General features: G+C 40.3%; 1 protein-coding gene across 4 annotated transcripts in view; it reads left to right on the top strand.

Moving 5' to 3' along the window:
• The window catches only part of LOC147059622 (protein kinase C-binding protein NELL1-like), a 94624-nt gene that overhangs the window by 21775 nt on the left and 50075 nt on the right, over positions 1-22774 (top strand). For all 4 annotated transcript variants that reach the window (XM_085907916.1, XM_085907915.1, XM_085907914.1 and 1 more), the window contains 3 exons: positions 4109-4259; positions 9354-9524; positions 20430-20526. In XM_085907916.1, the coding sequence (XP_085764042.1) occupies positions 4109-4259; positions 9354-9524; positions 20430-20526 (419 nt within the window). The remainder of the gene's footprint in view (positions 1-4108; positions 4260-9353; positions 9525-20429; positions 20527-22774) is intronic.

The raw sequence follows: 22774 nt of genomic DNA, 5'->3' as shown, positions 1-22774 counted from the left end.
GATCAGACCAAACATCCGCTGTAGACTACAATCATTAATGAGGCTGTGAATGGATCACAACGCCAGAGAACTGTTTGGAAGAACAAAGACGTATGGAGACGACGGTTGTTTTGTTTTCTTGAAGATTTAAGAAGCAGACTCCATGGTGTTGACTACTATAGAACTCACTTGTTTATCCCACAGGGAGTTAGCAATATTTCAAAATTTGCTCGTGTGACAAGATCTTTTTTTTTTTGGTCGCGAGTCAATCTCACAACGTAACAAACTTGTTTGTTGTCTATTCGCTGCGTTGGATGTTACATTTGTTGTATTTGCAATTTTTTTTTTTTAGTATAAGTTACAGAAGAAAAAAATGAATGCTTGTTTAACACCTCACCTGATACAATTATCCACAATTTCACCCACCTCAACAGATGTTTGTTTTTTTGTTTGTTTTTTTACTCAGGCTCATTCGAAACTTGAAGCATTAACTTGACAATGCAAAATGACTGAGATGTCACTGTGACACTACGCCTCAGGAAATGGAAATCTACCCAATTATGCCCCCCCATACATCATTTGTCTTAGCAAACAAGAGAAAGTCATGCATTCATTGATAAATAGTATCAACGCACTCATTTACTTCAGTCGGTGTCCCATAATGCTAACCTAAGTTATTTTATTATCAACATTACTGTTGAATAACTAGTTTTAAAACCAGAGACGAGTAAAAATTGTTCAAATATTTTAAAAAGATGAATGGTAAAAAAGCAATAGCTCTTTTTTTTAAAGTGAAGACAATTTGTAATTTTAATAATGACAAAAGGTCTATGCAGAATTGATCTTTGCGGGCCACATAAAATTATTTGGTGGGCCGTATCTGGCCCACGGGCCTTGAGTTTGACACCTATGACCTATATAATCTGTGATGAAGTGGTATTTGTATAAACATGATTAATTTTCAGGCAGTATCATTTCAACTTTGAATAATTAATATTACAGAGTGTATGGGAGAATAGCTTCGCCTTAATAGTGTGCATTGCAAAAAATAAATAAAAAATGTATCCTGCTACAGTTAATGTGTATGTAGAGATGCAGTTCATTCATCATTTTCGACTTTCCGACATATGTCTTCCATCAATGTGGAAGTGAAAATGTTAATATGCCTGCAATATATTTGGTCCGGATGTCAACTCGGCACCTCTAAACATCTCATTTTAGAATCTCCACTGCTGCGCGGCATCTCTTGATTGTGAGGCAGACGTGCTAAACTCTATCTCCCCATTTTGTTGCCTTCATTCTCAATCGTAATATTTTCCTGCCTGTATGACAGATGCAAAACATCTTTTCATGTTTTTTTGACAGATTTAGATGTGGAACATCTACGTTTTGTCATATTGAATGTGAGGTTCTCACATATATTGGTCATGTTATTTATTTTGTCTTTGGCGAGACTACAACTCATGAGATGACCTCTAGTCCACCTCAGAGTGACCTTTGCCCATATTATCTCTCAGTGTGTCTTGTCCCTGTCTGGCCCGTCCTTATCGCATATCCCAGTGCTGCTCTGCAACGCCGCACCTTTTTTAGCCCCCCATTTGTCTCGATAACATTGCACACTAGAAAATGATGCAGACCTCTTGCCGTGATCAACAACGTGGCGCTTGTGAGGACACGATTAAGGCGCTTGTCCGTCAACTTGATTGTATGATGATTAGCTCATTTGGCGATCAGTTGCTTCGGCTGACATTTAATGACGTGGTAGTTTACGGCTTCTCTGGGGATGGGAGCCCGTTTCCCGGCCTTATCTCGGCATTGCATTTTTCAAGTGTGCAGCGCGTGGATAATTGAGATAAGTCACAATGTAAAGCAACCCTGATCTGACCAGTCAGATCCGCTTTGGAGAAGGCCATTGAGTTTGAAGTGATTTAGGCAAATTTAGAGGGAGTAACTTGCACATGAGTGCTTTGTCAACTTTAATTAACAAAAAAAACAAAACGAGTTGAAGAAACATTAAGATCAGATTTTAGTACTGTACCCTAGCTCAATTCAAATCACAACCCCATCCTTGAGAATGACCATTAAAAATAAACCATCTCCTCTATCTCTCGAGCAGCACCAATAAAAAGCCAACATTGTAATTCCCACTGGGAGGATTTATAGTAGGTGTGTGTGTGTGTGTGTGTGTGTGTGTGTGTCATGCTGATGTAAATAGTTATGTTGGTTTGAGGCAGAATGAGCCAGTTGTGTTGTCGAGCTATATATATATATATATATATATATATATATATATATATATATATATATATATATATATATATATATATATATATGTGTGTGTGTGTGTGTGTGTGTGTGTGTGTGTGTGGGGGGGGGGGGGGGGGGGGGGTCCTGTTGAGAGTTGTTGTTAACAAAAGACACACAAATCTACACTGTGCGAGATAAGATTAATGCCAGCACAAGAAATTTAAACACTATGATGAACTAGTCTATACATACTGCACTATATTAAATGTCAATGTACGAGTTATTTTTTTACCGCTGCCGATTTGATGATGATGTTGTTTTTTTAAAATTTTTTTAATATAAAAATAATTTGCATCTAGTATAAAAAAAAGAAAGTTAGATGCACATGCACAATGGAGTGATGAAAAAAAGAAGAAGCAGTTAATCCCTTTCATGCTCGAAGGATCCCTACAGAAATAACAATCTGTGATCGTTTTTTGTTCACGTCAAAGCTTTTGTAGTTGAAGAGCGGATTTCATTTGTGCTTTAAAATATATTCAGATACTCTTCTGCACATTCATTAAAAAAACCCACATTATTTATGCACAAACACGGTGTATATAACAAAATGCAGTAGAAAGTGAGCAGTTTATGTTCAAAGGGAGTAGTAGAAGGAAGAAGTTGGAGCTTTAAGCTTTGGTTTACAAGCATTCTTACTTCTGAAGAGAACAAAAATGCAGGCGCTTTCTTGAAGTAGTATTCCCTCAGCTGGGTTTGGTGTCAAGGCTCTGCCTGATTGTTCTTCAAGTGACAGCGCTCTCAGATGGGGCGGCCTTAATTTCTCACAACTTAACAAGAATCCAACAATGTTGAATGTGTCGATTGTTGCTGAGAGTTGACGACGTCGTCAAATGACACCCACCCGAGATTGTGCCTCATTAGATGTGTAACGCGCCGCACGACACCAATTACCTGGCACAATGAGGTTTTGCGTTTCATGTTTACATACAAGTTATTTACTTGCAAAATGGGAAGGCTCTTCAACAGAGTCATCAAATTTTTATCAATTCGGATTTTATGAATTTTTTATCAGGCAAGAGATTTTTCAAATGTGAGCCAAGGCGTGCTGAGAGCTTGACAGTGGTTTGAGACGAGTGCTGCTCTCTGTCTCTTTTGGTTTTGCACGAACAATGTTAACTTTCTTTGCTATTCTAAAAGCCTTGTTGTACATTTCTTGCCATTCTGACGTATATTGAGCAGAAGTACTACATTATTCAGTTGTTGTTTTGGGCCGCATCAACCCCCCCCCCCCCCCCCCTACCCATTGCTGTAGTCAACGTGACATGCCAACTGCAGTTGGCATTCATTTTGGTCTTTGTTTCTTTGTACCTTGGTGGATTTTAAAAGCAGCACTGCTGCCATATGCTACCCTCCTTTGTTTTTGTAGTCACAGTGAGTCGTTTGTATCTTTAGCTCCAGCCCAAAACTTTTAAGTGGTTCCCGCAAAGCCCCCCAAGAGCATGTGAAAACAGGCTAGTTCCTCAGGGACCGTCTGCGGTGGACTTGATGCACGGCCGACGTGTTGGCGAGCTTTATGTGCCGATGTTGCCAAAATAAGAGAATATAGACCAAAACATTTCGAGGAGTAGCGGAAATAGTTTGGCGCAAAGGTGTTTCAACTCTGGCACACCACAGATGCCAAAGCGAGTGCGTTGAGTGATCTGCAAAAAATGGAGTTCACTGGCCCATGCTCGGCAACAAATCTGTCATCTAAAAATAGAGCAGAAAAGGAGAAGTTGAATTCTCACAATACACCAAAACAGATTGAGTGTATTTATAAATTACTTGACTTGGCAGCTCATCTCATGTAACCTCATGAATTTTCTACGTTTTCCTTCTTTAGATGTTGGGAGAGCCGTTCAAGCCCCGGCGCACGTCACCGAGAAAGTCATGCAGCTATTCAGGAGAAAAAGTGAATTTACCTTTTTGGCCTCCATCCAACAGAAGTCCTCAACATCGGGTGTCATATTCTCCATCCATGAGTCGGAACACAGGTAATCCTTTTGTAATCCTCTTCATTTTGTTTCCAGATTCTTTCTGGCGCAACTTTACTGCAACGGATTAGACGACATTCTTTGTAATAAGATGATTTTTGTTTCCCCCTTGATTGAGTTGTTTGCAGGTGTCGATGTGTTCTTAAGACAGCTGTTAAAGATCACTTAGTCTCCCGTCATTTTAGATCAGTAGTGGATGTGATGATGCAGTCAGCTCTCGTTTAGGGATGCTAAGCCAGAGAGATAAGCTTCTGTCTATTGTGTCTGCATGAGTCAAAATTGTAAGCATGCTGATAATGCTTATCGCAGGATGTTGCATAAACAGGCGCGCAATCCAGGAAATGGCCTTGCACCTCACATGCCTTCAACTTGTACTTGTATTTCAAAGCGGGGCTTAAGCACCTCTAGAAATCTGTGTAACTCACCAGCATTTTATTTGCTATTTCAAAATATTTTGTAAAATGTATTCTCAGCCTCTTTGTGTTTCGTCCAGGGAGATATATATATATATATATATATATATATATATCGTGATGGCCGTAAAACTGCTCAGAACAACATTCGAGGACAGAAAAACTTTTTGCCGGCAGTTAAATTTTCGGTTGGCGAGCCATGGGCAATGAAATGGTACAAAATCAACAAGGACTAAGATTTCAAATGGCGATGGCCTTGTCTGGCTAAATTACGTCTGAAATGAAATCGCAAAGTAAGTGGAGAGTAGCTTTTGTGACTTTGCGTTTCCACTATGGCTAATTGCCTAGTGTACCCATCTGGCTTGCCGATTAAATTTTTTTGATTGTCTAATTTAGTCTTGTTCGAGCCCCCGTCATTTAGTGTGCGGTGGCCCAACTTGTAAGTAAGTCTCAGACTGTTTCATATCTGTCAGCCGTTTATGAGTGGCGCCAATGAATTGACCGCCAGCTCCCTTAGAAACTGTACAAGTTGTTTTAAAGGGCAAGCTAAATTGATTTTCTCTCCTTTCTCTCTCAAGGTAGATGTTTTCTGTTCTGTTAAAAAGAATACAACTCGCACAGTGAAAGTGAACATGTGACTTTGGTTGTACTGGATGTGTTAATGCTCAGATTCAAGAAAAAGGCAAACTACAGGCAATAACCACGGTTGTTGTTTATTTTGTAAGCCACACTGATAAAAGTATTAAGAATTAATTCTCAATATTATTTTTCCATCTCCATTCTTTTAATCTCTGACACAATGATTGTAATTCTGACAAGTGCTCCGTTAAACAGGGATGACCAGACAAGTGACTCTCCAGTTTTTACGTCCATCCATCTATGCATCCACCCATGCATCCATCCACCCTCCCTCCCTCCCTCCCTCCCTCCCTCCCTCCCTCCCTCCCTCCCTCCCTCCCTCCCTCCCTCCCTCCCTCCCTCCCTCCCTCCCTCCCTCCCTCCCTCCATCATCTGCACCACTCATCCTCCCTCTATCATCTGCACCACTCATCCTCACAAGGTCAGGTCAGGTCAGGTATGGGGGCACACGTCGTGGTGACGCTTCGCTGCCTGTCAAAACAGCAGAAAATAAGAGAGACACATATATTGGCGACAATTAGACATATTATGATTATCACTTCATCTGAATATGAGCAAACTATGTTATTCATGTAAACACTGACCTCAAGGTCAGGAAATATCCCGAAAAGACACTCCAAACCATTCATCAGTCTTTGTTTACTGTGTCGCCAAGCTAGGCCGCCATTGTGAGTCAGACTCCAGCGTTGCAAGTGGGCAGTAATTACAGTCGGTGAGATGGACAGAACCTCAGATGACACGCCGCTGCTGACTTGTGTTCCTCTGTGAACCCGTGAATCCTCTCTGAAGGCCCTATTAGAGCTCTTGTCTGTGCCTATTCTTTACCATTAGAACGCAGAGCTTCCATTCTACCATCCACTCGACAGCTAGCTCCATCATATTGGCCGCGCCATAATTCCCTTTGTCATCCTCCTTTCCCGCCCACCTTCTCTGCTAGCTCTACTACAAGGAAACGGCAATTTCCACTCATCCTTCACCCTTCTCAGCGTCAAACAGCTTTTGAATGCAAGCCTTTCCCAGTCCCCGCTGCAAAATCATAAAACCCTTTCCTCGCTTCTTTGTACTGATTTTTGGGGCTGAATACACCTAGCAAAAACCATTTTTGTCCAGCCAGCACTTCTCCTCAGTAGCCCAGTAATGCTTATTGTTACCGAGTGGCTGTGAGAAACAAACTCAAAGCTCAGCTACTCTGTCGCTCTGAGTTTTCAAATGCAAAAGAAACATTGAAGATCCGTTGAAGTGCTACTCTGGAAATTCTGAAGATCTCTCGTTCACGTGACGATATACTGTCCCGATTTTTCGGTCTTGATTTCATGTATTCATTCAAATTCTTCTCTATGTTGTTTCTCGCTCGACTTTGGCGTTCAATCATACCCCACCGAGTGGTAAAAAGATAAAGGTCATCAATTGTCCACCGCTTTTCTGCGACGTTTGGAACAGCTCGACATCAATACCTGACATTTGCGTTCGGATGTTGCTTTTCTTTCCCTTTCAAAGCCCGTTGTTCCTTTTTGTTTTTGAAAGCATTTGACAAAGTCGCTTGTCAACAGGAAGTGTGTAATTGAAGACGTTGCTCGCAAGAGTCGCTCCAAATCTCCTTCATCCCGTCTCCGTTGGGAGAATCTCGCTCTGTTAATGATTCTGGGCAGGTTCGCTTGTCAGTTAAGAGTACTTAGTCATGAAAAATTCAGGGACGATCTTCAAAGATGGCGGACATCTCTTTGAGTAGCAGAGAGAGAGAGACCAATGTGAAAATAGTCACCGTGGTATTGTCTCTAATGGTCGTCCTGAAATTCAACGAATCAATAGACCTCCAATGGAGTTAGTGAAGACGGGTGCACCTGTCAGTCTTGACCGCAGGATGTAATCAAGATATCTACTTGGTCCATCAAGCATGTTCTTCTTGTGACATCTAAAGCTGCATTGTATCATGACCACTTATCAGCGACCAGAGGCATCTGCGCATTTTCTGCTTTGTCTCAGTCTGCCTTTTTATTGACAAGTCCCAATGTGTGTTGACCCCGCCTCCTTTCGGAACGGATAATTGGCTGTCATCTGCCCTCCATAAAGCAGATGTGTGACACCGAGGTTGAAGGGAAAGGGCGCAGATGATATATACCGCACACCCGGCAGTCAAAATTTTTCCCGGAGGAATGAAATGCGCTCATTTTGAAGATGAGCACTTGTTAGCTCAAAAGCTCAAGACGCTCTACAAGAAGATTTTTTTTTTCTTAATGTTGGGACTGTGAGAAATTGCTGGCAGTTGGTTGACAAGCAGATATACGACGATGTGGACAAAGCGGCTAGGAACTGAAGGGCAGTGCCCAAATTGGTCTCTTAAAATCTACAAAAGTTAAATTTAGTGCCGTGCAGTGGCACTAAAATAGATTTTCTTTTTTTCATTCTCTGTCAGCCCATGTTTATTACACCTTTCCAGTCGATTATTCCCCCTCATTAAATATTCCTTATTACAACAGCTCCTACTAAATGTTCTATAAAACAAATGGCAGCCGTGAAGTGGATTTTATGGCTTTGGATTGTTTCACCAGTTGAATCAAGATGAAGGTGTGTGTGTGTGAATCCAGCGAAGCCTTCGTAAACTTTTGACAAAGGCTTCACATCAACTGAGCTGTTACTGGAGAGCTTTTATTATCACGTTCTTCTTCACTCAATGCAAATGAAGCTTCTTTGGCTGACAAGTATCATTGATGAAGACGAGCTGTCGGGTCAGTGCCCGGCGCGACCGCACGCTGACGGATTCATTTCATCTCGGAATGATGACACGCTGCTTGATGACTGGAGCCCGAGCTGGACTGCCTTGACTTTATTTACATCCCCTTTTATCTGTGATGCCCAATGACACACATTGGTGCTGCGGGAATGCTGTCACTCAACCACAACTTCCTCTTATATACAATTTTTTGAGATAATAATGTTTGTTTTGAGCCTAAGCACTTTTTTGTCGGAATCTGTGTTTTGATCTAATATGAACTATGCAGTATTTATGTGGTGTAATTATGACCCTGAGCTGAGTGGGTGGCTGGTGGGCCGTCATTAGCTGTGTCACGAGGGTTGAGCTTCTTGATTACACGTGATTGGCTCAGCATGATTGGCTGAGCCATTTATTTGTTTATTTACTTATATTTTTGGTTATTTTCTATTTATTTATTTATTTATCTTCTATTTTTATTTATTTTACCTTATCCTGATGAATTTATTGTTCTCTGGTTCGAAAAAGACACATATTTGTAAAGTACGTTTGGGTGCTTTCTGTATTTGATGGGAACAAAGCCTAGAAAGAAAACGCCAACCTTTTAGATTGTGAATTTATTCATTTCTGACTTTTCCAAACCAGATTCCATCCTCTTCGTATTCATGCAAGCTACATTTGGGTACTGTTGGCTTCTTCTCTGTTTCATTCAATTTTCCCAAACAGCAAAAAGTCCCGCTCCAGCGTAGTCCACATTGATATTCTGCGGGAAGGGTACACTTTCCACTCTTTATTAATATGCATGATACTCTTGAGCTTTTGCTATTGAATGGGCTCGGCTCCAACGCCATTGTGTCTGCGTTCTTGTCGAGCTCAGTATATTTGAATTGGCAAGGAGGCTGCTAGCTTGGGGAAATGTTTTGTATGTTATCAATCATTTTACAGCGGTTCTGTAGTTTACCATGTCAGTGTTGTGCCAAAGGTTTCACTGTTCAGGTCATCAGCTGCCACTGGCAAGCTAAAATGCCATGACTTGGGAGCCTGCAGCTCCGCCATTTCCACCGCCGCCGCCGCCGCTGCTGCTGCAGCTGGCTGGCTGCCCTCTAATTCAGCGTAGCTGATGAGGCAGCACACAATGCAAGAATACGGGTCAAATGCCTGAAGTTAGACACAAAACCAGTGTGGGGAATATATTGTTTTGTTCATTTTATTTGTGTGTGCTATGCTTAGTTTGACTTGCTGCTAAAGTTTAGCTAGAAAATTGTAGATTTCATGAAAAATCTTGTGCTTGCGGCTTACTTACTTTTGACCTTCCTCCCCTTCCCCCGTTAGCTACTTTGAATTGGAGAGCAGCGGCGTTCGAGAGGAGATCCGTTACCACTACCGCTTCAAGGGCAAGCCCCGCACCGAATCCTTCCCTTACCGTCTTGCTGATGGCCAGTGGCACAAAATCGCCCTCACGATAAGCTCCTCCCACCTACTGCTGCACGTCGATTGTAACAGGTACCTTTCAAACACTCAACACCTCGTTTGAAGTCATTTTGTTGCTGACACTTTGATACGGCTCATGAGTATTGGCTATTATCAGCTCTGGATTTGACTGCTGCTGTCTCTGAAGTGACAGGTTGTTAACTACGTTGGCTGTGGGAATACATAACGTATTCAGAACCAATTTCACACAATGCAATGGGAATGTTCCTCCTTAAAGCTTTTCTGAGATGGTGCACCCGGAACACACATCCCATAATAAAGTGGAAGTTAACAATGATATAATCGCTCATCGATTGGACGGTCAAAGCCCTTTTCTGCAAGAGCTCTCGGTCAGAGCTGATCTATATACATGCTCTTATGATCCCTTTCACTCCCCCCCCCCCCCCCCCAGAGTCCGAAAGCCGTTACTTGTCCTGCCTCCGACGCACTCGCGCCGAGACAGCCACTCAGCCAACGAGCAGTGCAAATTTGAGAAGTGCAAATGCCTCTGTCACCCATCTCGAATGAAAAGTTGGATGATTTGCAGGGGGTCGTGTTGTAGTATTGATTTAGTTTTTTTCTTTCCCAGGCGCCTATTACTCCCATAAGGGTAGCGTTTTGTCGATTAATTATAGCTGCAATGTCGTCTCGCCGTCTCTATTTGGGAGGCTATTAAAAAGAAGAGATCAAAACATAACTGTTTAAAACGCTATCCAGACTTTTATGCAAATTTACAGTTGTTGGGCAGCAAAGCTCACAAGTGGTTAGTGCCTCGCAGTTCAGATGTTTAGGGTTGGAATTCCGGCTACTGTACAAGCTTGCGGCCTCAACCCCCCAAAAAACACCACTTTAACTGAAAAATAAAAATACATTCTAGTCTTCTCTTTACTGAGTCCTACGATAGATAAATAGACAGACAGACAGACAGACAGACAGACAGACAGACAGACAGACAGACAGACAGACAGACAGACAGACAGACAGACAGACAGACAGACAGACAGATTCAGACATCACATCGTTAACTTCGGCATGGTGCTGGGAATCAATGAGTGAAAATCGACATGGTTACCGAGCCCCTCCTACACACACTTACAACATCGGTGTAAGGTTGGACACATTCTCTTCTCTGACCCGTTGTTACTAATCTGCATTTCACCGTGACCCGGTAGCGGCAGGCGACACCGCTTGCTGGCAAATCACTTTTTGAAAACAGTCATCACAAAGCAGCAAATTATCAGCTCAGCGCTTTAGTCTAATGTGACCTTCAGGGAAACTTTTCGGAGGTCGTGGATCATCTGCTTCTCCACGTTGCTTCCCTGTCAACACCAGATTCCACTCTGTCATTTTAACAACAAAACAAGCCTCCAGTGCCTGCATTTCATCATGTACATGGCTTTCCACTTAGGATGTCCAGACTGAATTGCTCCAACTTAATAGATGGCACTGCTCAGACTTCCAAAGTTGTTGCTTATCATGCCCTTAAATATTAACATAGCTTTCATGAGGCTCCATTTCTGTGATAATGTTATCTCCATCGGTGGTAGCAAACCACATGTAAAATGAGTAGTGGCTTTAAAAGTGCTTGAAATAAGCAAAGCGATGCACCGTTTTACCTGCAAACGTCGGCTCCTCATCAGATGTTTTATTTATGGGCATGGAAAGTCCTCTCGCAATATGCTCGGAAATGAATACATCCATCTTGCTCAGCCAGCTACGAACGAGTGGATAAACAATGCGTTTATTGGATGCTAGTTCTTTGCTGTAGGCCTTTTTCATCACGCAAACACATTTGCGTGACATTACCTCCAAAAGTGTTATTACGGCGCACGGACAAGGTCACGCTTTTACAGTACTCGATCGCATTATGCAAATGCCTCTCCATATTTTTCCAAAGTGAATGAGTGGCACACCCCCATTATAGTCTCACATATCCTTGTCACTCTGACTCGCATTTGTTTTGTTTAGCTAATCATAGTAATGACATAGACTCCGCCCGTCTTGTACAACCTTGTCTTTGTCCTTCTTCCTCGCAGAAGGTCAACTTGTGTGCACACTGGCTAGTGTGTCCCAAAGGGCCGAAGCCGTGGGGCTCATTAATGCTCAGTTCCCGATGCCAGCTCCTTTATTTGGCATTAAGTTTAGACAATGTTCTGCTAAAAGTGCGATAAAAGACGATAAAAGCCAAGCTCAACGTAGAGCTTGGTTTCTCCTCGAAGGCTCCTTCCTTAGGGTGCAGCATGAGTTCCGAACATGCTCATTTTGTGAGAGTGGATCAAACGATTCCTCGGTCTCAAAGTCTAAAATGTCTCAAACTCAACCCATACTTATTCTAACAACATTTCATTCATCAGTTTAAAAAAAAAATTGCTCACAGCTTTGCCTCTGGGCCCACTTAAGATTGCAAAATACTCTATCAGTGAAAGAAGACAGATTAGATGTGACTTCATTGTGTAGGACATTTTCATCTAAAAGGTCACACTCATAAAGGTCACGTACATGCTAAATGACTTGGTAGCATCTCCTGAAATGTATCAGACACCTTGAGCGATGTTTTAATGCAACCTTAAGCTTGGGTTTACCACATCTGTAATTGAATATGATTTATATGTGCTTTCTCAGTCATATCAATTAATTATATAATTGGTCACAATATGAAATGTTTTATACTTTGTAGTCTACACCAAGTGGTGGTATTTTTTACAGAAGCACACATCTTGACATGGTTGGAAAAAAATTGTGTTTGCTGTTGTGGGCGTGACCACAGCCGACTTGATTCACAGCTAATTGAAGCAGGTCCTCTCGTTCACTTTATAATCAGATGAGAGAGGATTGCAGTCCTTGAGATGGCCGAAACTGATTTGCTGGAGCGTGGGGAGCAGGAGGTTGAGTGCAAAGAACGTTGCACGGAAGCAGACCTCTAAGCATCACACGAGCTTTTTGTTATGAAGATTAGCATCAGTTTACATAATTGAGTCTTCCAAAAGTCTGTAACTGGTCATATTGACTCATAATCTAATCCCAGATACATAGTCTGAGTGGCCAAAAGTATGCGCTAGACTAGCTCCAGGCAGAACCGTGTGTTGATTGTCATGAAAACTCTTGTGCTTCTCCCCGCTGCACAATAGTCATTTCAAGCCATTTTAAGCTTTGCATATTTGTAGCAGTCACCAGCATGGCTAATGCTCTGCTCTGTGTGTTCTGGCTGCGGAACGTTCCCCCTGAAGGCACGCCATCTTGAGACCCAGCTGCTACGGCTGGGCCACTTCAGCCATGATAGGCCAATCGGCTTAGTGGTGGTCCTCGGTGCCTCCTACTGTATAAATGGCTTTTTCTTTTATGTTAATGGAATGCAGAGGAAAGAAAAAAATTACTGACCCCCTCGTGTATTGCCAACGGCAGGTTTAAGGTGCTACATGATCAAGGTGAGCCGGTCGCCCTCAGGTTAACACTGTCAAATTTTTATACTGGCAACTTGCCCCCGGGGCTTTCCAAATCATTTTTAGTAATATCACATTTTGCAGTATTTTTGCTTGAATCCCATCGTGCAAGGACGAATAAGGTCACAATTTGCTTTTGAATCATGAAAATGAAACATTGAATTGCAGGACGTTAGTTTCATTGCGTCACTGCCTAATGAAGGAGAGAAAGTGAGAGTGAGCCACCTTGAGAATCTCATAATGATGCATGTTGTATTACCTTTGTGTCCAGCAGCCATAAAATGACATTCTGCGTTCCTCATTTACGATGCCAGTGAGCTCAGATTTTTTTTTTCCTCTCCATTGCTACCCAGCATATCAGACTAGCAAAACATTCATAATGTGAAGATCAGCTACGTAATGATGTTTATATTGCTGTGGAACAGTAGGCTAATGCTAAAATTGCAGTTGAACAAAATTATTTTGGGTGATGATGCTGAATTTATTTTCTTCCTTTTTTTGAATCGGGTTATTTCAACAAGAAATAAAAAAGACAGAAAATCGGAATATTGGTAGAAACTGAGGCAAAAATAGTTCACAAATGCCAAATTCATTGATTTTAATCAATATGTCTAATTGTATGTTACAGTTTTGTCGTTAAATATTCTGCTTGAGAAGTCTACTTCAACTTTGTTAAACTTGACTTTGTTAAACATTCACTTTGCATTTGGAAGCTACAAACAACCAAGTTTTGAATAAATCTCTGGTACTGAGTCTTTTGTGTTGAAAGCCAAAAACTGTCCCATTTCTTCTGTTTCATCGCTTTACAAAGCTATTATGAACATTTGCCCGATGGGACGACATTCATCAAAGCTTCCCAACCGCTTTTGATGAGGATTAAGTATCTGGCGTCTTTTTTTTTTTGCCCCCCCTCCAGCTTTGATTTCATAATTATTTGATTCACAATCACCAGGCGTCAGAAGCAGTTCCCCAAACTTGTCGTTACGTGACAAATATGACTGCTCACGCCCAGGTCACCATCAATGAAACGGACACTCTGTCAGCCTTCAGCTAGCATTAGCGTCGCTAAGCTTATATCAGCCTGCTGCTCCAGTTACTTTGTCGGCTCTCCGTGTGTGTATGTGTGAGGTTGTTTCACTGTTGTCTTGTGTTAGGTGTGATGGAGTGTGTCATTAAAAGCGCCAAGCCAGGCAGGCGTCCAAATATGGGGTCCCTGCTGGTGATGAGGCATAGTAGAAGGTGTGACAAGGAGACTCAGGGGACACTAAGATACATAAATACACTCCCTACAAGACTTTCCATCGTTGTTGTTGTTTTTTTTTCTTTTAATCTGAAAAGAAAATAACTCCAGTTACATTATTGTCCGAAAAGGACAGGGGCTTCTATTAGCAGATAAGGTCATGCGCTAAGTAGCCTACAGATAAGAAGCAGTTCGAAATTTGTGTAGCCTCAGTTAAGCCCCTGCAGCGTTTTAGTTGATATTCTTGAAATGTATTTAGAAATTACTTTCTCAGATGCCCTATCTATCGATCAAGACCGCCTTAAGCTCCAGGAAAGGGCGAGAAAGAGAGAGAGAGAAAAAACTGGAGGCGTCTCTGGAGGAAGCCACTCGAGTTGAGGACACCTGATCGGGATCTATCTTCATTTCCATACAGCGAGTAAATGCAGTCCTGTCCTCGCTCGGCAACAAGTCATAGAATTGGGTCATTTTGTCCATTAAACATGATACATCTGCCATCGTATTGCATATGCTCTACTTTCAGACTCATCTTGGCTTTTTCATTGCGGCTTTTGTGCCCTGTTTTTCTGTGTTGAAAAAAAAAATACTTTTCATTTTTTGCGACATCTTCATTAAGAATTGGTTTTATTTCTTTGCACTGGATTTACGTAACCGGTACGCAAAGCAGCGACTTGAGTCGCAAACCACTGTGCCTGTATATTTAACCACAGGATTGTATTTGGGTACAGTTCGATATATTCACACAGTACTTAAAAGTGGAAGCATACGAGAGACTGACGAATGCCCTTTTGAAATCGACTATTAGTGCTTTGGGTTGCAATGATAGAATCTGAATTAACGATGCTTTAGATGCAGCCAAAAAAGATAAGAACAGAATAAGTACAGCAGCGCAAGCTCTCTCCCTATCCGCAATATGAAGTTCTTATTAAAACTTTTCTGTTTCTCATATTAATTTATGGGTAACTTTGCTTGAGTTTTCATAAAACATCCAAAGCCAAAGGGTGAAGAAAAATCATGAAAATATGTTACGTCAGACAAGTTGTCTCTCAAGTTTTACAAACACCCTCAACTCTTCAGAAAATACTGACAAACATTCATTTAAAATTATTTCCACTTCGGGGGACTGGGGGAAATGTATGAAAAATAAGTTCCATAAAAAGTGTTTTGTAGTGAATTGATCACATTGATGAAAGTGTCTATTTTCTTTATATTCACTAAAGCGGGTGAATGAGCGTGACTTGACAACCAGCGTAGAAGCCAGTGGCTGAATAATGAACAGCCTTGTGCATATTGATGTGTACATAAATCACAATCGCACAATGCTTTGTCAGTGCTGTGAGTCTCAGGATTATTTGTTTCCATCCAAGTTTGTTCTGAAAGGCGTTGGTGTCGTTTAATGTGCCAATTGCCACTATTCCCTCTTCCAACTTTAGGATTAGTGTCAAGAGAAGCATTTCAATAGGCCAACTTGAGTCCACAGAAAAATAGATAAGATTTTGATTGCTTGATATTATGGCTGTCATGATGGGGTTTTTTTTTCCTCACTGTCACACTATGCTTGAGGTGAAAATTGAAGTGGATGCTTTTATGTTAAACTAACTCAAGGTTCAGCGCGAGAAAGAGTATATGGATGTTGCATCGTAATGGCGCAGGTGGCCTTGGGCATGTACACGGACTCACTGTGTTACGACTGTCACGAGTAACACGTAAAAAGAGGCAGCTGCTTCGATATTTCAAGTCAGACTTTATAGGCAGCTGTTTGTGTTTTCACATAATATACCATAAACAACACGGAGTATTTTCCGTGCATCTACTGCCATTTTGTCTAGTATATTATAAATATAATTATAAATATAATTATAAACAGGATTATTATTATTATTATTATTATTATTATTATTATTATTATTATTATTATAATTATTATTATTATTATTATTAATTAAGATCAGGAACAATCACAAAGACATTTGCCTTTCTGCCTCTACCATCTAAATTGAGATGTAGGTCACATTCAAACATACACAAACACGGATAAAGGTCAAGAGAAGCTCGTGTAAAAGTGGAGCAGTGCTGCCCTATTTTGTTGAATGGAGTGATATGTCTGATTCTGCTCCACAGTTTGTCTGAGTGCCTGAAATTAATTATTGACCAGTAAGATGGCAAAGCTGGGCCACACTGCTACTGTCATAGGAAAATTACATTTAAAAAAATCTGAAGTTTTTATAATGCCAGTCATGTATTGTCAAATATACAAAGACACTGTCTGGACCTCACTGCAAAATTATGAGAAATTATCATAGTTGTTGATTAAAGGTTTGTGAAGCCCCAAGGAATTAATACTTGGGAGACTATTGGACATTCTTAATTTATTTAGTATCCTGTAAAACAGAATTACAAACTACTATAATCCCAATAAACAAGGTTGTTGGGTGTACTTGCATGTTCAGATTTTTTTTTTATGGCGAACATTTTGGTTAGTAGTGCAATCACCTTTAAAAAATGTAAAAAAAAAAAAAAAAAACCTTTCTGGTGAATTGGGCTTCCCATTCTGAACTGAAACCTGCACCATGGTGATAAAAGAGCATTGTTAATCATACCCCACAGTGCGTCGACTGGTGAACATCCTGTGTAATTAGCTGTTGATGGGTGCCACTGGTAACGTCAAACAATGCAAACATGCCCCATGCGAATCCCGTCACTGTTGCTTAGTTGCTGACAAGAAGGGAAGCTTGGGGGAGAGAAAATAGAGTATATATTGCCTAACCTCTACATTCTTTAGTGCAACAACAGCTTTTCCAGACAGCGACAACAGCTTTGACTCAAGAACATTTCGCAAAAAATAAATAAATGCATAGATTGCATAAATGTAAACACGCACACAATGAAGAATTGAAGATAAGTTTAAATATGCTGTTCGGCATTTGACCCATAAATGTCACGTCAAATGACACCACAGTATTTCCTTGACTCCAACTTTTGTTGACTCACTAAATCTATTTTAAACTCTCAACATTGACCGTGAAGCTGACGGAGCTAGAGTCTGAGTTGTTTAGTGCGGAGTTAGTAGCCCCTCCCCACCACACATTTTCTCATTTGAAGATTTTACTCAATGTTAAACAAGAATACAGTTTAACCGAGCTTAATAACACGCTTGAGGTGAACGCATAAACTGATTTACAGTATACCGAGGAACTTTTATGGAGCTATTATGGCCAATTACGTGCACTGCTGACCTTTCCGGTTTACAAATTGTACCTTTTGTCCTCTATTCTGTTTTTGAAACAACCCCCACAGCTATGAAAAAGGTTTTTGTGATTTATCCGGTGGATGTAATCTCCATTGCCCTCCACGGATCAGTGTTTTTATGATGATGACGATGATGATGGAAAAAAAAAAAAAAAAACCTGCCCTCGCAACTTTGGCCTTCCATACTCATGCTGTCGTCAGGGCAACATTTTAACCGATGTCCAGAGGCAAATGAATGTTTTGATTAGATTTCATACACGCTGAATAAATTTACTCTTGCATAGTGACTAAGCTATTGAGCTAAGTAGCGATAGTACTATGAGTGCGTGCTAATAAATGTTTTTTTTTAATGGAAAGTGGAACATTATTACTGTACCATTTTTTTTATAATGAGAGTTGTCCAATTCTTTTTCAGAAAAAAAAAAGCTACCAAAAGTTTCTTTTGTTATCCTTTGGAATACTTCGAAGAATAATAAGATCGTAAGCATAATTAAGAAAAATTTGCAATAATTTTGGATCACCCTATTGCAACAGTTTCTGTTACATGGCCAATCTTTCATTCTTATCCCAAATACATTCGAAAGCAGTTGCCTCACAAATTGATTCTCAGCTAACCCATAACAGTCAGTTTGAGCAATTCCAGTCTGGTTTTCACCCACTTATACTGCCATGAAACTGCCTTAATAAAAATCTCTAATGACCTCCTCCTGGCAGCTGAATCTACTTTAATCATCATCATTCTTCTCCTTGATCAGAGTGTGGCCTTTGCCACCATGTCCCACAACATCAGCTCCCACTTGCCATCCAATTGATTTAATTCCCAGCTTTTGGCTGCTCTCATTTTATTCAACTCTAACTCTAAAATTCACTCAGCAACAACTGTCCCCAGTCACCTCCGGTGTGCCACAGGGCAGGACTCGAGGCCCCATCCTCTTCATCACATATTTCATTCCCATCAGCAATATCTTTGGCAAATACATCCTACAAGGTGGATGACATCAAATTCTACACCTCCAGCAATCCCAACGCTGCTAATTGAAATTCATTCCTGGTTGCGTGCAAATCTTCTCAAATTTATAAACTAGAAAACTTAATTGATTCGAGTTGGGTCAAAATCTACACTTGGCAAACAGTTTCTCCATTAACATATAGAGAATTGCCCTGTTTCCCTGTTCTTCCCACTCCACGAGTCCGAATGTTTCATTTCACGGCTGCATAAATACCTCACCTCAATCAGACTTCCATTTCTGCATGCGCTGCCTTCATCCTTCGCTCACCTGCTGTTCCATTACCATCCTCACTCACAGTCTCGTCACCTTCGGGATCAATTATGGCACTTCAAATCTTCTTGGTCTCACCCACAAATCCCCGCCTAAACTCCCAGCATGGCCTGAATTCTACTTCAGGCTTGAGTCATAACAAGAGCCACCTCCTCTCACCATGTCACCTCCATCTTAAAACACTTCTTCTTGCTGGCAGTTACATTTTGAATACATTTCAAAATCTTTCTGCTACCTTTAAAGGCCATTCATTAGGTTCTTGTACAGATTGTCAACACACTGTACAGCTTTATATCTTCATTGTTTCTCTAGTTACCCATGTACCAGGAGATATAGTCGCATTGCTCCTCACCTTTGGAATTCATCAGACTGACTTTGATGTTTCATGTGTTTTGAATTTGGTTTTTAATGTTTGATTGTGCGGAGTCTTTGTGTGTGTTGAAAGGCACTTTTAAATGAAAGACTTTATGGCATTTCGGACATCATTTGTGTACAAGTAATTAAAATGTCATTTTTGAGCTTTTATGTTTATAAAAGATTACACTGGTAAAGAATTAAAAGTTGCTTTAATGTTTGCTTTGTGACTTTGTTTGCTGTCAGAAGCAGTAAATTGAGCTTTACAATTTATTTCATGGCATTGTAAGACTGTTATGTTTTGAATTACAACTACACTACCTTCACTGAATTCCTTAGAAGTTGAATTGTGGATTAAAAATTGCAAGGCAATTAGCTATTGGACAAAATAAAGCAGGGGAAAAAATATACAACAAAAATGATGAACTGTGGCAACCTGGTTGGCCATTGGAGGGACATTTAAAAACACACATGCCCAATGTCGATGTATTATTTATTTAGATCACTTGATTGTACGTTACCACATGTCAGTCATTAACAGAGCACCACCTCTATAACTCTATTACATGTTTTATGTTTCCAGTAACCATCTGTTTCCCAAACGTTGTTGCCCCCTAGTTTACACAAATTTCCACTCTCCTGCTTCGGTCTTTCTTACGAAAATATATCGCCGAAAGACGCCCATTTCTCTAACAAAGAGCTCAAGCCAACCACCATTGATACATCACTATAACTTAGGCCATACTGCTATGGATGTGTCTCACAGCAGGCGTTTTGAGTGACAAATGTTTGCTCCATATCCTTTCCAAGGCCCACTGGAGCACACCTGCCTGCGTATTAAAGCTGGATAAAAACAGTCTTGTTGTTGAGGTTCTTTGCCTTGATAACACTAAAGCCTGTTACATCTTTGTCAGTAATCTTGCTTAATCCAGCCTACTACTCATGTCCAGATATCAATACCCCGTTTGGAAAGGCGAATCCCAGAAGTCATGCTTGAGGAGAGTAGCTGCAGTCTACTCTCAACAAGCAAGTCATCCATGCTTTAAGAAATACCCCTGAAGAATGAACAAATATCATACTGTGATTTGACATAAATAACACACATTAAAAATAAATCTGAAATTATTCACAGTATTTACACATTGAGACCCCTGTAGTAAAGGATGCAAAAAATATTACACAGTCCAGAGAAATAATAAATACATAAATATATATTTATTTATAGACATATATATATATATATATATATATGTATATATATGTATTTATGTATTTATTTATTTATGTATTTATATATTTATTTATTTATTTATATATATTTTCATTACACAATTATATAATCGTTTTTGATTTTTTTTGTCTTTTGTCCTGACAGGATTTATGAGCGCGTTATTGACCCTCCTCAGATGGAACTTACCCCAGGAAGTGGCGTCTGGCTGGGCCAGCACAGCCACAAGCACGGCCTATTCAAGGTGAGCCTTGCAAGGAGACACATACACAGTCGCGCAAGTCCCTGGTGTACCTTCGCCTGCTTCACTTTTCCAGTTGCCTGGGATAATTGGGCAGATTTGCACAGGGCTAGAAGACACAAGAAGAAGTAGCGAGGGGGGGCTTCCGCAGCGGTGTGCGCTCTGAAACTCTTACTCCCAAGCTCATTACAATGTCGATCTTTAATCACCGCTCATTTTCTCAGCCCACCGCGTGTGCTCCGAGCAGGCAGAGGACATGACAGATTGTGTCAAAGATATGATTTTGTTCCTGTTTAACCCACAGCCCTGCCTACCCAATCAATAGACATTTTTCCCTGCACTCTCTTACATATCGATTAGCTAAAATCCCTGCTGGGTGTAAATTATTTTTGCTGTGAAGGCCGCAGTCTTGCCCCCCACTCCGCTCCTCCTTCACCTCTTTTGTAGTGTGGGATTTAAAGGGGATCTTTCTTTCTTCAGCTATGGCCTTGAAAGTTTCAGCTTAATCATGCAGTCTTCTACCCATGGTTTGTTTCGTGCTTGGAGTCTCATGACTCAGAAGTGATTGTCAGCAAAGAGACAGATGGGACGGAAACTGGTTTGTGTGAAGTGATGGAAGAAAAGCGGAAATTTCCCCTTGCAACTGATCTGGGCTGGCATGTTGCTTGACAGGTGTGCTTGTAACACCTTGAATCGTGAACCTGCTACTCGGTGTGTTGCAAGGGCTGTCATAGCAGGAGAAGAGTCAACCCAATCTGACGCAACTATCGGAGAACCAACTTCATATTTTTGCTCCAGTGTCCAAGTGTTCAATCTACTGCTATCAGTTTTTGCATATTAAATATTCACAAGCTACAAATTAGCAGGTCCGAACATTATATTCTGATAACAGAGGCACCTTGATTCAAGAATTTCCCGAGTTCTAAGCTGTCACATATTATTATTATTTTTTTGGTCTTCTGTTGCAAGCCAAAATTTGTTCTAAGTTGTCACAATTTTTTTTTTGCCCTGTACAGTACTCATATTCTAAAATCAGTTTATTGCTTTACATTTGTTCGTCTGACATCTTAGTTTTTTTTAACATAACAAAGCTAAAATTTTGATTTAAAAAAAAATAAATATGTTTTTGTGGAGGCTTCAATAGATAACTGGCCATTTGATTCATTTTAATGAAAATTATTGATTTGATATATAGATTATAAACTTGGCAATGCAACCATATCATTATATATCATTATATGAAGACAAGAAAAATACTAGGTAAATCTAGACATGAAAAGGCCAATCAGTTTATTTTGTTTTCAAATTCAAAATAATAGCTCCAACATTTAAAAAGAAATCTTTATTATTTATTTGAGGAGCCATCATGAAAAACATCCATTCAGATAATCAATTTTCCCATCTGACACATCATTTCACTTCAAACAATCAAGTATGCGTCCCTTCATAAATTGTTTTGTTGCTTTCAAGGATATCCTCCATCTCATTTTTGAGGTGGTTTATTTCAACACATACAAATAAGAATAATAATACACAAAATAATGATTAAAAATGAATCCACCATATAATGTAAAACATTTCAACACAAACACACTCGCACTTAATCACTCACATTTATGCTTCCCTTAAGCCTTGCCTCGCAGCAGCCACAATAAACATTTGTACAGTAATTTTTAATTCGGGTCAATTTAGGTGAAACTATCTCGGCGCAACAGACAACCATATTTCAAGTTCTAACTTTTAATGGTGATGAGTTGTATCGTCAGCCCTAATTCATACCACTGAGAGGAAATGATTACATGTTTGTGTTCAGCTTAGCACGTCTCCTAGCACAAGTTAAAACACATTTAGTCGCCCACACACTTGTAGCTTGAAATTGGATGCTTTTTCATACATTGCAAATTTTCTTCATTACTTATTTAAGTGGGCAGCGCGGTGGTATAGAGGTTAGACGGCATGCCTCGCTGCTGAGAGGCTTTGGGTTAGAATCTTGGCTCAGGCTCTTGTGTGCGGTTTTAGCCGTGTAGAAATAAAATTCCTCCCAGGTTGTGAAAAGGTTACGGTACTAAATACGCAAAATTTTCCATAATTGTGAATGTCACTGAATTGGAGTAGGGGAAAAAAATATTTTAAATGATATTTTAAACTGCAATAAAATAAATAGCATCAAATAAATCCCAACACCAACAAAATTTGCCAGCCTGTTGAAACATTTTTTTTTCTACAAATGCATTCTCGTAGTCCTTGGTCC

This window comes from Syngnathus leptorhynchus, chromosome 3 (assembly GCF_054491065.1).
Source record: "Syngnathus leptorhynchus isolate UIUO chromosome 3, UIUO_Slep, whole genome shotgun sequence".
NCBI lineage: Eukaryota > Metazoa > Chordata > Actinopteri > Syngnathiformes > Syngnathidae > Syngnathus > Syngnathus leptorhynchus.
The sequence above is the reverse complement of the archived record's forward strand: the minus strand, read 5'-3'. Positions and strand labels throughout refer to the sequence as shown.